The sequence below is a fragment of the Diceros bicornis genome, chromosome 23 (genome assembly GCF_020826845.1).
Source record: "Diceros bicornis minor isolate mBicDic1 chromosome 23, mDicBic1.mat.cur, whole genome shotgun sequence".
In the NCBI taxonomy this organism is placed as follows: Eukaryota; Metazoa; Chordata; class Mammalia; order Perissodactyla; family Rhinocerotidae; genus Diceros; species Diceros bicornis.
In genome coordinates, this window is record NC_080762.1 from 25,451,960 (window position 1) to 25,471,805 (window position 19,846).

General features: G+C 37.3%; 1 protein-coding gene across 2 annotated transcripts in view; it reads right to left on the reverse strand.

Annotated features, from left to right (window-relative positions):
* Nucleotides 1-19,846, reverse strand: part of FIG4 (FIG4 phosphoinositide 5-phosphatase) — a 128,975-nt gene that overhangs the window by 94,467 nt on the left and 14,662 nt on the right. For both annotated transcript variants that reach the window (XR_009223544.1, XM_058566477.1), the window contains exons 2-7: nucleotides 19,401-19,499; nucleotides 17,983-18,106; nucleotides 10,156-10,312; nucleotides 8,531-8,581; nucleotides 3,860-4,008; nucleotides 441-569 (exon numbers count right to left, since the gene is read on the reverse strand). Coding sequence is in view for 1 of the 2 variants with exons in the window: in XM_058566477.1 (XP_058422460.1) it covers nucleotides 441-569; nucleotides 3,860-4,008; nucleotides 8,531-8,581; nucleotides 10,156-10,312; nucleotides 17,983-18,106; nucleotides 19,401-19,499 (709 nt within the window). In the remaining variant the exon portion in view is untranslated. The remainder of the gene's footprint in view (nucleotides 1-440; nucleotides 570-3,859; nucleotides 4,009-8,530; nucleotides 8,582-10,155; nucleotides 10,313-17,982; nucleotides 18,107-19,400; nucleotides 19,500-19,846) is intronic.

A 19,846-nucleotide genomic window follows, 5' to 3' on the forward strand; every position in this document is an offset into this window, starting at 1 on the left:
GCACGAGAACACCGCCATGAACTGTGCCACCTCTACACTCACGGTGCTGCCCCCACCCATGCTCTCACTCCCTGCCTGCTAAGGCCTGACTTGTGTTTAGGGCCCAGGCCAAGTTCAACTTTTCCTATGAGCCTGTCCCATTCTCCCCACCTGCCAGTGATTCTGCCCCTTCTCTCAGGTAAGCATGATACCTATTACCTATATCACTAACTATGCATATAACATTTTCTTCCCTGTTATTTATCTTTCCATGTACACAACAGATCTGTTTAAGTGGCCTGCATTCCTCTTTGTATTTCCACTATATGACATCATGGGTAAGTTTTCCTGTTGGGAGCACACAGTGATAGTTATAATCTTATAATTCATAATTAGCTTTCTACAAATTGGTACAGCATAAGTTAAATAATATGCATCTTAATTTTTTTAAAAAAGGATACTTGACTGCCCACAGAACCCATGAATAATATATAACAGCCAGTCACGATGCACAGTATTTTTAATTATATCCAGAAGTTCACCATTCCACACATACTTCATATAAGGCTCACTACAGATCCCAAATACACCTGAAAAATAAAAGTTGGTATCAGAAAGATAAGGAAATTGGTTGACATCCAACTCATTTTTAAGTCCTTAAACTCTGTTTTTAACTTCAAACATAAGATGCCTGATTTAACAGCATTGCCATTTTCAGTGGATATAATCCATGTCATCGCCCAGAACACTATGCTGATTCTGTACAAAGTCAAAGAATGAACACATTTTCTGATTTGTGAGAGTTTTTAACCTAAGAGAAAAGAAACTGACAGGGAAATAAAGGGCACACGTACAAACACATGAATAAGGCTGAGAGCACAGAGCAGCGGCTGAGAGCACCAATCTGGGGTCCAAGTACCTGGGTCCAAAACTCGGCTCTGCCTCTCATCAGGAGGGTGTCAGATACTCACTATTATAGTGCTTCGGTTTCCTCATCTGTACCGGTATCATGTGGTTGTTGTAAAGTGAAATAACGCACACCAAGTACTTAGAACAAGCCCGCTGCCTTACTGATACTTCATAAGTGGTAGTTATTTTTATCTCAGGCTTTTCCTTATGAAGAAATTAATTTCATCAAACATGATTTCAGCAGATCCAGATAAAGTTATTAAACATCAATGAGTTTTACAAAACTTATATGAAATGCAAAATAAGAAATAAGTATATTTATAAGATAATGGCTTAAAAGATCATAACAGTTCTGGATAGCAGGCAAAAGAATACTATTTTCTTCTCAAAACGTGATATGTTAGGGGCCAGCCTGGTGGCATAGCGGTTAAGTTCACATGCTCCACTTCGGGGGCCTGGGGTTCGGATCCTAGGTACGGAGCTATGCACCATTCATCAAGCCATGCTGTGATGGCATCCCACATACTAAAATAGAGGAAGATTGGCACAGATGTTAGCTCAGGGCGAATCTTCCTCAAGCAAAAAGAGGAATATTGGCAACAGACGTTAGCTCAGGGCCAATCTTCCTCAGCAAAAAGAAAGAAAGAAAACATGGTATGTTAAGAGTGTTTACATACTATGACAAATATACTTTGGTTTGATTCATAAAAACTAAACCTTCTCCGCCCTTTCAATGCATTACAGAGCATGAATAATACAGACATAGATTGGAGTCCTGTCTTTGCCACTTAGCAGCTCTGTGACCCCTGGAAAATTACTTAACATCTCTGAACATCAATTTTCTAAATTGTAAAATGATGATACTACCACTCACCTCGGAGATATTGTTCAGATTAAATAAAATAATATATATAAAGTGACTAATACACTGACTGACACAGTAGAGACATTTTTAAAAAAATGTATTATTTTCCCTTTCTACCTACCCCCACACCATCTATGCTCACTCTGTTTCCTATCAGTTTCCTTCTGTGTGGTAAGAGAATAATGCTGCCCTCCCCCCCCAAAAGATGTCTATGTCCTAATCACCAGAGCCTGTGAATATGTTATGTTACATGGCAAGGAGGAATTAAAGTTGCAGATGGAATTAAGGTTGCTAATCATATGACCTTGAGATGGGGAGGTTATTCTGGATTATCCAGGTAGGCCCAAGGTAACTACAGGGTCCTTATAAATGAAAGAGGAAAACAGGAGTGGAGTGTCATAGTGATGTAACGTGGAACAAAAACCTCAGCTGGCCATTGCTGGCTTTGAAGATGGAAGGGGGCCATGAGCCAGGGAATGTGGGCAACCTCTGGAAGATGGAAACGGCAAGAAAACAGACTTTCCCCTAAGTCTTCAAGAAAGGAACACAGCCCGGCAGACACACTAATTTGAGTCCACTGAGACCTATTTTGGACTACTGACTTCTGTAAGACAATAAATTTGTATTGTTTTAAGCCACTAAGTTTGTAGTCATTTGTTATAGCAGCTAAAAAAACTAATACACACAGTTATTCATATCTACCAAGTAGAATTGCTCTAGAGATAGTAAAAAATTAAGTGGCTTCAGAGGATTAATTCAGATCCCAAAACAGACATTCAAATTCAGATTTTGGATGCCATATACTGTAAATTTAGTAATACTTTCAGCTTTTCTATTACTAAGTGTGATATTTGGAAGAAATGATGCAAGCAAATGTTCAGGCACACGTTATCTTACTCTCCACCTGTCTAGTAGTACAGGTTACAATTTGGGTGTCTGAACCTGGGCATATTTATGTGATCTAGATGATGCGCGGTAGAGATGGTGCACTGGGTTTGGCCTTAGCTCAAGTGATAGTCAATCTAATAAACTAACAAGAGGCAAGGGCAATGCCAGGAATGGCACTCAGTTTAAGCAACAGCCTAAGTCTTCTTAAGAGTGAATCAGAACCCGTGGCAAATGCTAATAGAGCACAGCCTCTTCTTGAGTGTCCCGCAAGGACAAACCTTCTGGAACTTTAGATTACATTCTACCTCTGCACCCACATCTTCATCATTACCATTTAAGTTGCATAGAGCAAGACACCTAAAGACACTATTGACTTATTATATTTCCATAGTAAGTCCAATTCAGCTAAACTACTTTAAGTTTGAAACGATTTCTTCACAACATTCACTTTAGCAATGCCCCTGGCTTTAAAGTTCTAGACCAACCCAAAAATCTAGGGATAAAGGTACCTATTCTGTTGTGTGACTGGTTAGTCTGGGATCTCCACGGTCACCCTAAACTAGTCACACAGGGGTCCTGCAGTGATCCTGACAGAAGCAGGGCCATGACGGACCAGTAGGTCAAGCTGGGACCAACCAAAGTAAGAACAGCCTCTGACCTGCCGCACTGGTTCCTCTGAACATTGGCCATGTGATCTTAATCTCTAGGCCTTAGCTTCCTACTTAGTCTCTATTTTTTTAAAAGTAGCATTATACCTACTGAGTGGAGTTTTTATGAGAGTTAGAGATATTGTATGTCAATATCCAGGACACAATAGGCAACCCATGGTAACTTTTTTCCAAAACTTAGCCCATACTGAACTGGTCTCTGTGGAGGAAAATAAGATGGTGGTGTGTATTCTTCAATATTCAAAAAAACAATTTTCCATTTAAACTTGACCAAAAGTCTAGACCTAAATGTATTACATAAAAAGTGCATGAAAATTTGTTAGAAAATGTCATCATACAATTTTCTGGCTGGCCCACAGATGAAATCACACGGTGATTAATGATCTCTATAAAAATGAATTGGTCAAGTTCATATATCTAAAACAACCTCATGTAAGGACAAAGAGCAACGAGGGATGGAGAAATATGAGGGAAATATGAGTGAATTTAATGAGATGCCGTTTCACAGATGCCCCATTAACATACACTCGATGTGCTGAAAACCACCTACCGCTTCCTCCCTGTGTAATTAATCCTTCATCTTCAAAGATGTCGAAACTCTCCTGGCGAGTCTGGGTCGTTTCTGACTTTAACATCTCCAGGGGCATTCGCAAGACAGTGAGATTATATTGAAGTGAGTGGGACAAATCATAGCTGTAACTGAGAACATAACTGAAACTTAATAAGAAATACAAAAGTAAAACATATTTCACGGTCTTGGCTCCCATATGGAACTAAAACCTGTGAACTAAATTACTTAGCACCTGTTACTTTACTTGGAAGGAATCCTATTTAAATAAGCCTGTAAAACACAGTAAGCCATGAATATAATTAGAAATTAAAAAATCATTGCATGACTTAGGCATTTGCATAACTAGAAGTATACAATCCAATGTGAGTGACCTACATTCATTGATTTGCAATGTGCATTTTTTTGCTTCACACTGAAATCAATCTAATTTCATGGCCTTGTGCAAAGGGGTCATGCCCTCAGATGTATCTGAATGGAGTTCTATGGATGTTACAATACCCACTGCAATAGTGCATGGTCTGTACTCCAGTTTACCCATGAACAAAAACAATTCTATTAATTATTAATGGTGGTACCATAACTGACTTCGTGATAATACAGGAATAAGCAAATAACACAAGACATTACAGTGAAACACATTTTAGGAAAGTAACAGCCACCCTCCAAATTATAATAGTCTGTGCAAATAAAATTTGGTCTTTAGGCCAATAAAACACTTTATAATTCTGATTTCACAAATTAATAATTTTTATAAGTATCTCTGGCTATATACTTTTAGCACAGAATGTTAGAAGGTATCTAGAATTCTTTAAGTTTATATTAATTTGCTTGTAAAGTATTTTAGTCATATTTTAAGATGGTTACAATTCTGTCTGGAGAGTCACACAAAGTATTTTAATTATTATTTCTTCTTTAATTTATTCACATAATTTGATTGAAGTTTATTTGTTTCACCTGTGAAATTCAATTTTACCACATTTGCTTGATGGATTAATTTATTTTACTAGCATCTAATTTCACAGGAATAAAAGTTGTATTAAGAAATTGGTTTTTCAATCCCATTTACAATGGCATCAAAAAAAAAATCACTTAGGAATAAATTAACCAAAGAGGTGAAATATCTCTAAACTGAAAATTATATGACATTGATGAAAGAAACTGAAAAAGACACAAATAAATGGAAAGATATCCTGTGTTCATGGATCAGAATTAATATTGTTAAAATGTCCACACTATCCGATCTATATATAGATTCAGTGAAATCTCTATCAAAATTCCAATGACATTTTTTACAGAAATAGAAAAAAATTCTTAAAATTTGTGTGGAACCACAAAAGACCCCAAATAACCAAAGCAATCTTGAGAAAGAAGAACAAAGCTGAAATCATCACTCTTCCTGATTTCAAACTTTCTTACAAAGCTATAGTAATCAAAACAGTATGATACTGGCATTAAAAAGAGACACATAGACCAATGGAACAGAACTGAGATCCCAGAAATAAACCCACTTACATATAGTCAACTAATATTTGACAAGGGAGCCAAAAACATACAATAAGAAAAGATAGTCTCTTCAATAAATGGTGCTGGGAAAACTGGATGACCACATGCAGAAGAATGAAACTGGACCCCTATCTTACACCACACACAAAAATTAACTTGAAATGGATTAAAGACTTAAATGTAAGACCCTAAACTGTAAAACTATTAGAACAAAACATAGGGAAAAAGCTCCTTGACATTGATTTTGGCAAAGATTTCTTAGATATAACACCAAAAGTGCAAGGAAGGAAGGCAAAAATAAACAAATGAGACTACATCAAACTAAAAAGCTTCTGCACAGCAAAAGAAACAAACAAAATAAAACACAGCCTATGAAAATAAATACAGCAAAATAAAAAACCTATGAAATGGGAGAAAATATTTGCAAACCACATATCATGATAAGGGGTTAATATCCAAAATATATAAGGAACTCATAAAACTCAACAGCAAAAAAAAAAAAAAAAAAAATCCAATTAAAAAATGCCAAAGGACTTTCATAGACATTTTCCCAAAGACGACATACAAATGGCCAACAGGTACATAAAAAGATGCTTGACATCACTAATCATCAGGGAAATGCAAATCAAAACCACAATGATATATCACCTCACACCTTTGAGAACGGCTATTATCAAAAAGACAAGAGATAACAAGTGTAGGTGAAGATGTGGAGAAAAGGGCACCCTGGTGCACAGTTAGTGGGAATGTAAATTGGTATAGTCACTATGGAAAACAGTATGGAGGTTCCTCAAAAAATCAAAAATAGAACTACCATATGATCTAGCAATCTCAATTCTGGGTACATATCCAAATGAAATAAAAACATTATCTTGAAGAGATATCTGCATCCCCATGTTCATTGCAGCATTATTCACAACAGCCATGACATGGAAACAACCTAAGAGTCCATCAATGGATGAATGGATAAAGAAGATATGGTGTGTGTATATATACACACAGACACACATACACAGTGGAATATTATGTAGCCATAAGAAAGGAGGAAATCCTGCCTTTTGCAACAACATGGATGAACCCTGAGGGCATTTGCTAAGTGAAATAAGCAGAGAAAGACAGTATGTTCTCACTTACATGCAGAATCTAAAAAAGCCAAACTTATAAAAATAAAGAGTAGAATGGTGGTTGCCAGGGGCCAGGGGGTAGAGGAAATGAGGAGATGGTGGTCAAAGGGTACAAACTCCCAACTGTAAGATAAGTAAGATCTGGGGATTTAATACACAGCATGGTGACCAAAATTAACAATACTGTATTACACACTTGAAATTCGTTAAGAGAGTAGACCTTAAATATTACCACCACACACACACACACACAATCGTAATTATGTGAGGGGATGGAAGCGTTAACTAATCTTACTGTGGTGATCATTTTGCTATATATATGTGTATCTAATCATCACATTGTACACCTTAAACTTAGAAATGTTATGTGTCAATAATATCTCAATAAAGCTGGGGGGCGGGGAGAAGTTGGGTTTTTACTTTGTTCTTCTTATTTAAAACAATTGCTTTATTCTAGCTGAGTCTTAAGAATGTAGTATAACCTTTCTTAAAGCTTACTTATGAGACACAAAAACCTTAACCTACATATTTTTACTTATGCAATGAGTTGATTAGAACTCAGAATGGGGATGCAGAAGAAGTTGAAAAACATGGGGGCCAGCCCCGTGGAGTAGTGGTTAAGTGCACGCGCTCTGCTGCTGGCGGCCCGGGGTTCGGATCCCGGGCGCGCACTGATGCACCGCTTGTCAGGCCATGCTGTGGTGGCGTCCCATGTAAAGTGGAGCAAGATGGGCACAGATGTTAGGTCAGGGCCAGTCTTCCTCAGCAAAAAGAGGAGGATTGGCATGCATCTTAGCTCAGGGTTGATCTTCCTCACACACACACACAAAAAGTTGAACAAAAGGAAGCAGGAGAAGACCATTTCTAACAGGTCCACTGAGCTTCAGTAATAAGTCGCAGATGCTATAAACACAAAATTAAGCAATAAAGACCAAAAAGCAGATGATGGAGACAAATACACTGGAAATATACATTAAATACACATTTGTAGACGTGAAAACTATTTCTTTAGGAGCACTTCACCATAGTACTGTTAAAATTAACTTCCTTCAGTTTTACATCAATGAGGATATAATCCACTCTACACAGTAGACGTATTTTTCTTTACTTCATAGACAAATGTTTAACTATATTAACAATTTAAAAATAAATTTTAAAAAATGGAAAGTACCCCACCAGTATATATAACACCAATAGCTCCAACACTCTAGGTCCTCTTTTAGGCCTTATGACTCAAGCCCTTATTGGTGCATGCTATTTTATGTTCCACTTTTTAACGTGGACATTATAGCTGACAGAACAGCACAATAACTCTGCATCTACTAGGCCCACATAGTGGTCACACCAGTGGTGGTATATACCCCATCATGCTGCTCTATTATAATTTACTTGCTTATTATTCAATTTCAATATGTGGACTGTCTCAGGGTTGGTTGGTTTGCTTGTCTGGGCTATCATAAACAAAGAAGCTATAAATGTCTCTTTACAAGCAGGGATTAACATTTTTCTCACCTGATTTATTTTCTTAGGATATATTTTCATATATACTTAATGCTACATTCCTCTCCAAGAAAACTAGGAATTTACAACGCTATTAGTGGTACATTGGTATTGCAATAGTTCTTTCCATTTTGAATTTATTTTTACCTAATTTTGATAGCTTGTTAACTGAAAATTGAACTGTGAAGTTGTTACAACCCTGTATTAGAGACTAAATGCAAATTTCATTTTTGTAATTCAAAATTACAAAATAAGAATATTTCATTAAAATCCCATCTAAAACAAAGATGATTTTTACAGTGAGAGAATAATTACCCTTTAATTTATCCATTCAAATTTTCAAATATCAGATATTTAAACGAAGGAAATACTTGTATTTTTATGTTTTTAGATGAAATAATTTGGCCATTTTAAAAAAAGAATAGAGGAAGTACTACTGTGTCCTCTGATTGTGTTTTTACCCCCTGGAAAATAATATAAAGATTTAAGTGACTGACACAAGAAAAATTAAGTTCAAACTTACCTAAAGTAAAAATTGCTAGATAGGTCCACATTTTGAAATATTCGTAGATACCTAAAAAAAAAAAACAAAAAAAACAAAACCCAAAGCATAAAGATGGGGTTTATAAATAATATAAACCTCTTGAACTTTTCCCCATCACTTAGATTCATACGCGCTCGTCTACCTGCTTCATTTTTAATCAATATACTATGCCTGCCTGTAAGGCATATAGGATACAATTTTTTTCAGTAAGTGTAAGACAAAAGGCCACTTTATCCAGTAAACTCTACTTATATTAATCTGAAACAAATTATTTAGCAATCCCACTTCCAAATATTATCAAAGACAAAATCACAAGGGTCCAGAAAACCATTATCTAAGAGAGTCTTAAGCAAGAGAGCCACACCACCTTTCCATTTTGGTTCGTGTAACTAGAGCAACACTATGAAAGTACAGAGTGTAATTAAAATCTAAACTGTCACCTTCCCTAATAACTTATAAACATGCCTAACTTTGTTCCATTTTAACTTTTGTAATATTAAAATAAATCAATTCTGTTCTTTTCTCTATCAATTTATTAATAGCCTTTTCCCACATTCCCAAGGCTCCAATCATTTCCCCCAAAACTTTTTAAAGATTTCAAGTCTATAGAAAAATTGGGGGGAAAAAAACAGTACAATCTGAATTCACCGTTAAGTCTCTCTCCTTAATTAAACACACTCACACACACATTCTTTCTCTTTAAATACACACGCACATTTTATTTTTCTAAACCACTTACAGTAAGTAGCAGACATGATTAGACCTCGCTCCTAAATATTTTAGTATCTATCTATAATGAACAAGGACAATCTCCTAAATAACCACAATATCATTATTATACCCCAAATTTAATATTGATTCAATATCATCTAGTATATAGTCCATTTATAAACCGTCCCAGTAAAGTCCTTTATAGCTGTGTGTGTGTGTGTGTGTGTGTGTGTGTGTGCACGTGTGTACACATGGGTATGGCCCAGGATCCAATAGAAATTCATGTGTTGCCATGAATTGTTCTGTCTATTGTCTCGTCTGTTGTCATGTCTGTTCTAAAGTCCAGAACAATCCTCTGGCTTATCTGTCTTTGACGACATTGACATTTTTGAAGAGTCCAGGCCAGTTGTCTTACAGAATGTGGATCCACAATATGGATTTGTCTGATTATTTCCTCATGATTAGATTCAAATCAAATATTTTTAGCAAGAAAACTACACAGGTAATCTGTGTCCTCATCGCTTCACATTAAAAGGCAAATAATATCAGTTTTGTCTCATTGGTGATGCTAAGTTTGATCATTTGGTTAAGTGTGTTTGCTATTTTTTCCCTCTTTGTAAATAAAGAGATTCATGAAGTATGATATGTCGGGACTGAGTGAATATTCTGTTCCTCAATAACAATCTCACATCTAATGGTTTTAGCAGCCATTGTTGATCCTCGCCTGAATCAGTTGTTTAAATGGATGTTTTTAACAACCCTTGAACAAAAGTTGTAGAATTCTGAGCCAGTATTTTATATTTTTAACATAACATTTATAATCCTTTACTATATTTTGTTTTCTAATTGGCCTACCACATTAAAAAAAAATTGCAGTTACCACCAGTACATACCTAGCTTCATCAGGATGAGTAATCCGTACAGAATCATTGGGTATATAGATCATATTTGTATCTTCAATCTTATATATTGCATGACCCCCAATATCTGCCATCTTCCTCCTTTTAGTTATTAACACAATATAATAACCTTCTAGAAACCTGACAAAACCTACACAACACAAAAAGAAAGATAAATATGATGTTTCCTAAACTTAGTAATGCTTTTAGATACATATTTAAAAGGCAAAAGGCTTTTGACATATTTCCTACATTATTATTTCTCCCTATGATTTATAGCCATATAAATTTTCAGTTGTCCTAGAATTATTCTCTAGAAATATCTATACTGACATTTACCTCACTTAAAAATATTACTTAAAAACAATTTTTATAATTCATTCCTCTACATTTAGTCTCATTCCAAATAGGATTGAGATGCTTTAAGCCAAAAAAAACACACAAGATTGAGGGGAGCTGTTGTTCAACGGGTATAGAGTTTCAATTTTGCAAAATGAAAAAGTTCTAGAGATCTGTTGCACAATAAGGTACATATAATTAACACTACTGTATTGTACACTTAAAAATGGCTAAGACTGTAACATTTATATTTTTTGCATATATATATATAGACACACACACACACATGCACGCATATACACATAGTGGTAAAAAGTATATAAAAACAAAAACACAAATTCTCAGAAACTTTACAGTACTGTGCTAACATGCACTACGAATCTTGATGGGGGATAAAGATTAAGCACCTCCCTAGATTTGTTTGATCATGGAATGTCCTTCCCCCTCCCCTTTTTTTTTTTTGTGAGGAAGATCAGCCCTGAGCTAACATCCATGCTAATCCTCCTCTTTTTGCTGAGGAAGACAGGCTCTGAGCTAACATCTATTGCCAATCCTCCTCCTTTTTCTTTTTTCCCCAAAGCCCCAGTAGATAGTTGTACGTCATGGTTGCACATCCTTCTAGCTGCTGTATGTGGGACGCGGCCTCAGCATGGCTGGAGAAGCGGTGCGTCGGTGCGCGCCCAGGATCTGAACCCGGGCAGCCAGCAGCAGAGCACGAGTACTTAACTGCTAAGCCACAGGGCCGGCTCTCCTCCCCGTTTTTAAAAAGAAATTAACCAATGGATAAATGTTCTGAGGAAAATACTTTGGGAAATGTTGCTCAAAAGGGAGAACAAACTTTATTGACTCTTGATTACTAGTGGCAAAATACAACCTGAGCCAGCTTTAAAAAAAGAAATTTGGAACCAGATCTGATGGTCTAGTGGTTCAAGTTCAACACTCTCACCACTTCAGCGGCCCAGGTTCGTTTCCTGGAACACGTGCATTCCAATGATTTGATGGTGTTGCAGAACCACACCACTCATCTGTCAGTTGCCATGCTGTGGCTGCAGCTCACATAGAAGAACTAGAAGGACTTACAACTAGGATATACAATCATGCGCTGGGACTTTGGGAATTAAAAAAAAGAAATTCGTATTAAGGATACCAAAGTGATCCATGACACAAATGGGCAACAATATGATTAGGCCTCAAAAAAAAACCTAGTCAAGATGCATCTCTGAACATGTGTTCCATTCTTCCTCTCCATAGACCAGGCTCCTCCACTTCTCTGGATTACATGGTGGGAAACACGGCTGCTGACAGCCCTAGGCTTTCCATTCTAAAGCTTCACTGGGAAGAAACAAATTTATCAAGTTGAATTCCAGAATTCCTAGGGATGGATTTGAATTGGCCCATCTTGGGTTGGGTGCCCAGCCCGGGACCAATCAACAGTGGCCAAGGAATAGAGTCACACTGCATTGGAAGCCACTTATAACATTACTAGGTGACTTAGACGCAGACAGGGAGAGGTGGTGCCAGGTCCAAGAAAAGTAGAGGGACTGAGCAAATGAAACAACATATCCAGTGAATTGTATATGCTTCCTGCAATGTTCCACAAAGCTTTTAGGAGTATTAGAGCATTATAAAGTTATATTTTACGTCAAATCATTGGAATGCACGTGTTCTATACTGGTGATTAAAGAACGACCACATGTGTTAATTTTGAGTAGTACTAAGTTCTCAGAAACACACTAGTTACCATACAGTCTTGGTTGAAAATTTTCTGGCTCCCAGAACTTTTGCTTGGGGAGTTAAAACTAATTCTCTTGGTGGTTACAGGGAGGAGGACACTTCTGAAAGGGCAACGTGAGGAGCTTGGCAGATCCTCTCCCCACTGAAACAACCATAACTGATGAAAATCGTAAAAATAAAACAAAACATTGAAAGCTTCTGGAAATTCTAATGGCACATAGCAAATGGAAAAAAATTTTTTCAAGAAAATCTACTAAATCGTGGTGAGAAGAGCAAGTCTGTGGCATTTGAATCGTAACTTGCTTCCCTTCCACACCCCTTCCCAGTTCAGTGTGACAGAATATCTCTATCTTGGGCAGGTGTAGACAAAAAGACAGTACTCCCCCTCCCTTCCCAGCTCTCAGTCCAGGGCCATGGTTTCTGCTCAGGAGGTACAGGCCACCAGCATTTCTCATCCCCTCCAGCTCTGTGTTGCAGAAGCTCTATTCCAGGCAAGCACGTCTGAAATCTGGGGCTCCTTTCTTCTACCTGGCTCCTACTCACAGAGTAGAGGCTCCACCCCAGCATGACTGTCAACAATACTGGATCCCAATCACCCTCACTCCAGCTCACGAAAGGGTGAGTCAGATATAGCCATATACAGCTGACTTCCTATCAGAAATAATGGAGGCCAGAAGGCTATGGGATAACATATTCAAAGCACTGAAAAAAAAAAAACTGTCAACCAAAAATCTTATATCTAGCATAACTATCTTTCAAAACTAACTTTCTTGTGCACACATATGGGTGCGCTCCCTTGCTCTCTCCCTTTCTCCCTTTCTCTGTCTCCCTCTCAGAGTGTTATATTCTATAAAGTCTGAGCTAGGATCTTGGTGCTATGAATTTTTGCTCTAGAATTGACAAATATCTATTGTCTGCCTTGTTATTCTCAGCTGACAAAAAAGGAAATTAGTAATAGAATACGTGAACATAAATGAGCCAAAATGTATACGAGAAAGATGCCTCAAGGATTTTATGAGCTACACTACTGAGAAAAAATGCTATTAAAACAATGAAAAATACTTATATTTTTGAGATCCACAAAGCACGAAGTGCTTTTTAAAAAAATGTTCAATTACACTCCTCTCCCTTGCTTAGAGACTAGCCAAAAATTCCCTGATTAAAGCTAAATGATATAGGAATGGGAAGTCAAAAAAAAAAGCTGATGACAATCTCATTAAAAGCAAGTTAGGAAGTAGTTACCCTTTTAGAAGGATAAAATCTACAACAGTAAGGCTCTTGGAAGCAGCACAAAAACACTCAAAAAGAGAATCTAATTGGGTTTAAGTCATAAATATTTCCAAGATAAATGAATTTCCCTTTTATTCTTGCTATGCATTTCTCTGTAATAATTTCTCTCAACTTGCATTCCAATTGAATTTTAATTTTATGTTTTTAGCTCTACACTATATCATTCTACATTCCCCTTTGTAATTTTAATAAAGGAAAATAAATATGCTGCACAAAAGATACTCTTTTCCACTAGCACAAATGCCTTCAGCATGTTATAAATGAGATCTTCTTCTTCCTTTTTACTACCAGTTGGATACGTCACTCTCTTTTTTAAGAAGTTCCTGTCAAATGCAGCCAAAAAGCTTCAGTTTGGCACAGACCTCTGCCAAGAGGCCACCGATTCATCACTTTAACACACTGAAAACCAGAACAAGTTTTTTCACCTTCATTCTATGTACTTCTCTGATCCCAGACCAATTTTACTGAGTACTTCCCAGAAGCCTAGATGACAGTCATCATGCAAAAGTGATTTCTCTCTCTCCAAGTAGAGAAGGCTGTGTCATCTGAGACGGACACCAAGCAAAGTACATAAAGAAGGACAGTATGAGAGAATGGAATGGTGTGGAGTTCTGGTGGCTGGAGAAGACCCCACCAGCCCACCAACAGGGAAGAATGCAATATCCTGTTCGGGTGGTCACCATGTCAGCTAGTCATTATCTCGAAAGCCTTCAGGGAGAACAGCACTCTGGCAGAGAAGTATGAAAAACCTCCACGAGGTACTTGGGGCCTCTGCACAACAGAGCCCTCTGGAACCAAAGTGACTCTCTAGCACCAAATCTACTGCTCCCTTACTAGTCTGAGGCTCACACTTTGTTATTTTCATTATTTTCTTGGATCTGCAATCTATTTCTAAGGGTGTTGCTTTGAATAACAACCAAGTCCATCACCTAGTCTGCTGCAATGACACTTATTCTACCACTCCCCCTCAAAGTACTAGCAGCTTAAAAGAGTATCCTCTGAAGGTGACACAGGCAGAAAAAGGACATAGACCTGAGGCTACGTATCAAACATAGGGACAGTCACAGAGCTGGTAGCAGTAAGGACCACAGGCCACCACCCACCCACTCCATTCAAGTGCCCAAGGACCAGATAAAACAACCTTGTGAGGGATGCTCATGATCCCATCCAGTGGTTGCCCAAACCACCTGCTGGCCATCAAATAACAATGGAGCAGGTCAGAGATGGGCAAGGTAGCTATAGGACTGGATCAATCAATGTCTAGGAACCAGTGATGGCCCACGAGCTTTCAGTACCAGCTCATGAAAAGACAAATCAAAAGTAAGGGTTTAGAAACTTTAGACTAATTTGCTACTGCCACAACATCTGAGTGCATGATCAATGAACTTGCCTTGAACAGGGCATAGACTAGTTTGGGTATTACAGAACTTGTGTGATGAGTCACATGTGGTCCAAGCTGCAGACAAGTTATGCACAGTAAGGTCATGTGTTAGTCTGTGACATACTGATGGAAAAAATCTGGTCCTTTACTACAGATAGTTGAAAAGCACTGCTCTAGATTCTTACAGATTGTGAATTAAATTAACCATGAAAATAGTTCAAAACATTCCAGCAAAATACAAAATAAGCATGCTGAGAAACTTAGTAGAGAAAATATTTTAGTCACAGCATAAAAGACAACGGTTCTAGACATTTCACATACATATTATTTTGACAACCAGACTATATATTTTTCAAAGATAAGTATTTTGTGTTCTGCTATTTCAGTATCCCTCATTATTTCTAGGACAGTACTAGACAAATCATAGACTTTCATTAACTCCCTTTTACTCTTCACTGACTCTAAGCTTTATTTACATGGTTGAACTAGAATACATAAAATGCATTTCCTCACTTAGTACACTATTGTGTCACTTTTACTGGTAGGTCAGTTTTTCAGTGACTTCACCATCCAAGGACAGTCTCAAATCTAAGAGGCCTCTAACTGCAAGAGAAATAGCTACCGCAAAGCTAAGAATGTTGCCTTTACGAGAAACATGGAGACACCTTCAGCTCTCATCCAAAGTTTATTAGCTAATCCTTGTGTATAAAATAAATGTCTCATTACCAACTTGGTTATCAATTGTTTAAAATAAAACTTCTGGTTTTACAAGCTTACTTATCAACAGATTTACAATGTGGCAATGAATACTGTTACAGGCAAAAATGCCAAGAACAATGAAGAATGACTAAAGCAGCATAAAGACAAAGCAGAAGAGCAGTCTAGGGGCCATTTAATGTAAAGGCAAACTACTCAACACAACTCCAGAATACTCGAGGGTAGCTATTTTTAAACACAGTTCAATAACTGATCTTCACTTCGTTATACTTAATCATCAAGGAAGGTTCAATTTTGGATAATAAACCCTGGCTAATGAGGCATTCACTATTACGTACACCTTAGGAAATTTCCATTTAAAAAAGCTGTGATAAAATATCCGCATTTAAAGGAATAAATTTAACCTATTAAGTAACTAGTACTTAAATTAAGCCTACTGCATTTAAGACACATTTTATTTCCAGGTTTTTTTTTCTTTTATTTAAAATATAAGCAACACCTAAAGTGGAATTTAACATACACAGAATTTAGGGAATTTAAACACATGAACTCACACGATGTACACAGACATGCACTACCCACAAACACTTACCCATTAAACATGTCACCTAACCTCAAGGGACTTGTCAAGACTGAGCAGAAGGTATAGAAAACGGGCCAGTCCTAAGGAGAAGAAACTAATCATACCCTCCACTCTTAACCTTCCCTGTAGCCACCTAAGACACAAAATGGATCTAATGGGATCACACATGAAGAGCTATGAGAGCTCAGTGAAAAAAACAAACTTCAAATATAGCAGAATACAATCAATTTCAACAAACATAGAGTCACAAAATAGAAAGTGCCAATCAGAAAATCTGACATAAGAATTTAAAACTATACAGTATAGTCAAGTTTATATTAATTTTGTTAAGATCTATAGATACCAATCACTCTGTCAATACTGCATACAGTCCAGCAGGTTTAAGCAGCACAGAGATAATTGTGTAAGTGTTAAAAAAAAAAAAATAGACTCAAAATAAGGCTCTGCCAACAGAGAAGCTGAGAGACACTTGCCCTCTGCTTGGCTTCCAAGGCCCCAAGTGATCTGGCCTCACCCAACTACTTGCCAACATTTCAGGACCCACGAGCATCTTCATGCTTCTGCCTCTGCTGTCATTCCCACTGGAGTTCTCTCTCCTCTTCCCCACATCCGTCCAAATCTTGTTACTCCTTCAGGGTCCAGCCGGAGTCCCATCTTCTCCAGGAAATCTGGAGAAACCTGGCCACTCCGGGTCCAAGTAATTTACCACTTATGTAATCTCCAACAATATTTAACTTTTACTACACAGCTTGGCTCTTAATTACAATCTTGGAGTTGTTCTGTGTGTGTTGGTTTTTGTCCCCCATCCTAGCCCAATTGTCCTAAGACTCCCAGGGACAAATCCATAGTACAGCAAAGCAGGTTTATTGACCCACTGCAATGAGGGACAACACACACCAGAGGAACTGTGGGCATCTCACAAATGCCCTACAGCCGGCAGCTGACTCCTTAAAGGCCAAAATTATTTCTATAATTGTTTGTGAATGAACAAAGTAAAGGAGTTATTTTAGGATATTGGAGAAAGTGGAGTTTAGGTAAAATTCAAATGAAGAGGCTCAAACCAAAGCAGGACTCCATGTAAAGTGATCAACATCAAGTCTGGACTATGAAGCTGACTCAGGGTTCTGTTTCCTTGAAAACAATAATGTTTGCATAGCTGTGGAATATCGTGTCCAGAAACCCTTTATCTGAAGCTCTGCATCTGAGTTATAAATCGAGGCTGCTTCTCTGTGTCAAAGCAACTTAGATTATCCAGGCGAGAGGGGGATGTTTTCTCTTACTGACATAATTACAAACAGCGAAGTTTCTGACAGTCTGTGATTCTAGACAACCAAGTTTCTCGGTGAATAAGAAAGCAGTAGTCATTCAAAGAAGTGGGCTATGACACTTGACAGCTGCAGCATGTCTGTGGGAGAAATTCCTGTTAATTTTAAACCTGGTTTCACCTGTACCTGTTTTTTCCAGCTGATGAATGGCAGAGCAGATGGTTACAGTTCAAGCTAATTTTTACTTTTTCATTCCTCAACAGCCCAGCAGCAGACTCCTTAAAGGCCAAAACCATTTCTACGTTTGTGTGTATCCCACATAAAACTGAGCACAGGGCTGAGGACAGAGCAGACGCTATAGAAAGGCTGTCTGACACCTGACTGATGGATAGTGAAGCTTTGAACAACCAAAGCCACAGATGATGGTCATAATTATAAAGCTATATAGCCTTGCAAACTACCTTTATGTGATCTATGTAGAAAGAAAAAAAAGAGGGAGGTAAATTTCTTACCTACAACACCAAAAGCTGAAACAGCTCGAAATAACCCGGAGGATCCTTTCTGTCCCATCTTGGTTCTATTTCCCAGATCCAAGCGGCCAAGAAGTTCTCTCACTTCTTGTTGAGCGTACACATGCTGAAAATAAGCAAATTCAATCTGTAAGGTTGTGCTTACTCTTTAGATTCATTATTTATTATTTATCCCTGGAAATTAAAAGTTGCCGGCAAGAATCACTAGCTATTTCATAGAGAAACATACAACAGTGCAGGACTAAGCTACAGTTTTAAAAAGCCAACAAATTCTTTCCTATTAGCAATTAACAGTGGTTATTGTATCACATGTCGCCGTGCTAAAAAGTTTTGTCAAAACCTTATCTTCTGAACTACAGGTCTAAAGGATCCACAGGAAAATTTCAAGAAATCTGTGAATTCCTTAAAACTGTATGCAAAGTTTTGACTGTATATAGATGTGTTTTTTTATGAGGCCCACAGCTTTTCTTAGATTCTCCAAGGAATCTCTGATCAACCACTCCCACCCCCAAATAAAGCCAATAATCACTACATTATATTAATAAAAACTCCCAGACGGTGATGGGGGTGGGGTGCAGGGGGTGGGGGAGGGGAGACAACAACACCCAGGAGTGCAGGAAACCACAACATACAATGTATCTAAAAATCATTATAACACAGAAAATAGTTTTGCAAAGAACTTAGTGAAAATGGGTTCAAACTGTAGCTACTAACACATTTGAGAAACCAGGAATCTACACGGATTCAGAAATATTCACAGACAAGAACTTCAATACAAAGGGTAAGTTAGCTTCTCCCATTTGAAAGAGTTAAAATTAACTGTTTAATACCACCATATTGTATTTCACTTTTGACTAAGTCTCATGTTTTTGTGCCACCTGAATTAAGTCTCTGTACTCCTGACTCTGGATAATATAACATCTGGATAAGAACAGTTCAACATTTCTCTAGCGCACAGCAAGTCATCAGAAGATCATCCAGAGGTGATTTTTAGCAGTGTAATAAAAAGTCTGGTGTACAGAAGCCCTCCCTGACTTCAAGTAGCTTCATATTAAAGCATAGTAATAAATAATATCTGCAGTAGATGCAATATGAAGAGTCATACTGAATCCTTAAAATGTCACCTCTTTAAGAAAATATATTCGTTATCTTATCCAAAGAGTTTACTTTGTAAAACAAATCAAAATGAGGGACCAAGTGTAAGTCTGGCATACTTCTTGACATCAGTAATTTCTAGAAACCAGATTAGAGATTCAAATTCTAGCCAACCATGAAAAATAATTGTAATTTTTAGATAAGTGATAAAAAATTATATATCACTAGAAGCTGTAGGATATTTCATATCTTTAAACAACAAGGACAAAAGTTCCTGTTTGTATGCAGGTTTGCAAGATACTTACCCTATCATCAATTATGACCAAATCTCTGGGCTCTGTTCTATCAATTTTCAACACACGATATTTTGTTTCTGCATGATTGCTCCCAACTAGAAAGTATCTCTACAAATAAAAAGGAATGTCATTAGTGTTTTAAGGCATTTTGCCTTATACACATTTTATAACCACTTCAGTTTTTGAAATTAAATACGTTAATAAAGTCAGGTTACTTTTTAAAAGAAATATTTCTGTTAAATATAACTGGTAGATTAAAGAAAGGCTGATTCCAAAAGGTCAATTTTAAAATTGAAATATTCTTAGTGGTGTCATGATAAACATCAGTCTGATAGCTGAAATGTACCCAGTAACCAGGTCAGATGAATTTAATTATATTATATAGAGATTAACCTAACTGATTGGAGACTGATGTTTAAACTCGGCCAGGAAGCAGCAGCTCTGGTAAGAATTAG